Here is a 1,509-nt window from a genome sequence, read left to right on the forward strand (position 1 = left end):
AAGAAAGGCTGCAATACCGTCACATTGTGAATGAAAGCTCGTGTCCTATCTGTGGAGTTTTGGCAGAGACCATTTACCATACTCTATTTGAATGTGAAGCTGCGAAAGAAATTTAGAACCATAGTGAGCTCAAAGATAACATGATTGGTGCCCCTATGGTGTTGTTTGCTGCATGTTGGGAGTGGATTATCCATAAATATAGTGCTGAAATTGTGTGTTCCATGGCGACTCTTATGTGGGCAGCTTGAAGGTGTAGGAATCTGCTAATCCATGAGGGTGAAAGGCCCAATTTCGTGATGTTAGCTGTTGGATTCTGTAAGCTTGTTCAAGACTACAATGCATACTCCACGAAGGTGTTTCAACGTGTGACTGCTGCACCTACTGCTCCGAGCCTCAGTTCGTGGCACCCCCCTCCACCAGGTTATGTGAAATTTAACTCTGATGCTCATGTTCCTATGACTGGTGTGTCAGGTCTTGGTGTGGTTGGAAGGGATGAGAAGGGCAGCCTTATATGCACAGCAACGAAGAGAGCTTTTGGTTCACAACCCGAGTATGTGGAAGCGATGGCCGTGCTATACGCTTTTAGACTTGCAAGGAGGTTGGGTTTCAAGAATGTGTGGGTGGAATGTGATGCTTTGACTGTTGTGAAGAAGGTGAATGATGGTGTTGAAGGTCTCTCTCCTTTGTTTGTGATTTATGATGATATTAGGTCCGATAGAGCTTGGTTTGATAATTGTATTTTTTCTCATGTTAAACGTTCTTGTAACACCCCCGCCCATCTAGTTGCTCGATGGGAGGTTGGTGATTGTCAAGAGGTTGTAAGACTCGAGTCTTTTCCCCAAAGTATTCTAACTTTGGTGGATTTGGACAACGCTTAATAATATTGCTCTATCGGTTTTCAAAAAAAAAAAAATCCTATCATAAATCATGATAATTTGCAAAATGAACAAAAAAAAATAAAAATAAAATAAAAAAATGAAGAGTCCGAGTAACATAGCTCATAGCCCATATGTGCATTAAAGACTGAATACTGACTCATAAACCAACACAAGTTCTTCCAGCACATTTGATACTCACTCATGTGGAGTTGTGGACCTTGGGAAACTTTCTAGGAGGTCATTTATAATTACACTACTCCCAATCAAACACGCTTTATTGTAAAGCATCTTAGCATATGAGCTCCTTGAAACAAAGATTCATCTTATTGATATACGTAGTATGTATTATATCAAATCCTTTTTCCACCAAAGTAAGAATATCACAAGGGTTGTTTGTCGAAAAATGGAGTTAGATAAGGGGTTTTAAGTAGTTCAAACTACTCTTTATGTTGCACTTTAATTGGTTTTTGGCAAATTAAATCTAACTAAGGGTGCGTTCTCTTCATTTGACTGGACTTAAACTGAATTTATTAGACTTAATTGAACTTGATTGAAAATTAATAAACATGATTGAACTGATTCTAATTAGACATAATTTGACTCGATTGTAACTTATGAAATCCGATTAAAA

General features: G+C 38.5%; 1 protein-coding gene across 1 annotated transcript; it reads left to right on the forward strand.

Moving 5' to 3' along the window:
* The first annotated feature begins 296 nt into the window (after positions 1 to 296).
* On the forward strand, positions 297 to 878 carry LOC145597028 (uncharacterized). Its single transcript, XM_081653209.1, has one exon. It carries the CDS (start codon positions 297 to 299, stop codon positions 876 to 878), a length of 582 nt encoding a protein of 193 aa, XP_081509335.1.
* Positions 879 to 1,509: the final 631 nt, after the last annotated feature.

This window comes from Chenopodium album, chromosome 20 (genome assembly GCF_948465745.1).
Source record: "Chenopodium album chromosome 20, dcCheAlbu1.1, whole genome shotgun sequence".
NCBI lineage: Eukaryota > Viridiplantae > Streptophyta > Magnoliopsida > Caryophyllales > Amaranthaceae > Chenopodium > Chenopodium album.

Coding starts and splice junctions, on each gene's coding strand:
- LOC145597028 (XM_081653209.1), top strand. CDS start 297: ATGTTAGCTGTTGGATTCTGTAAGCTTGTTCAAGACTACAATGCATAC.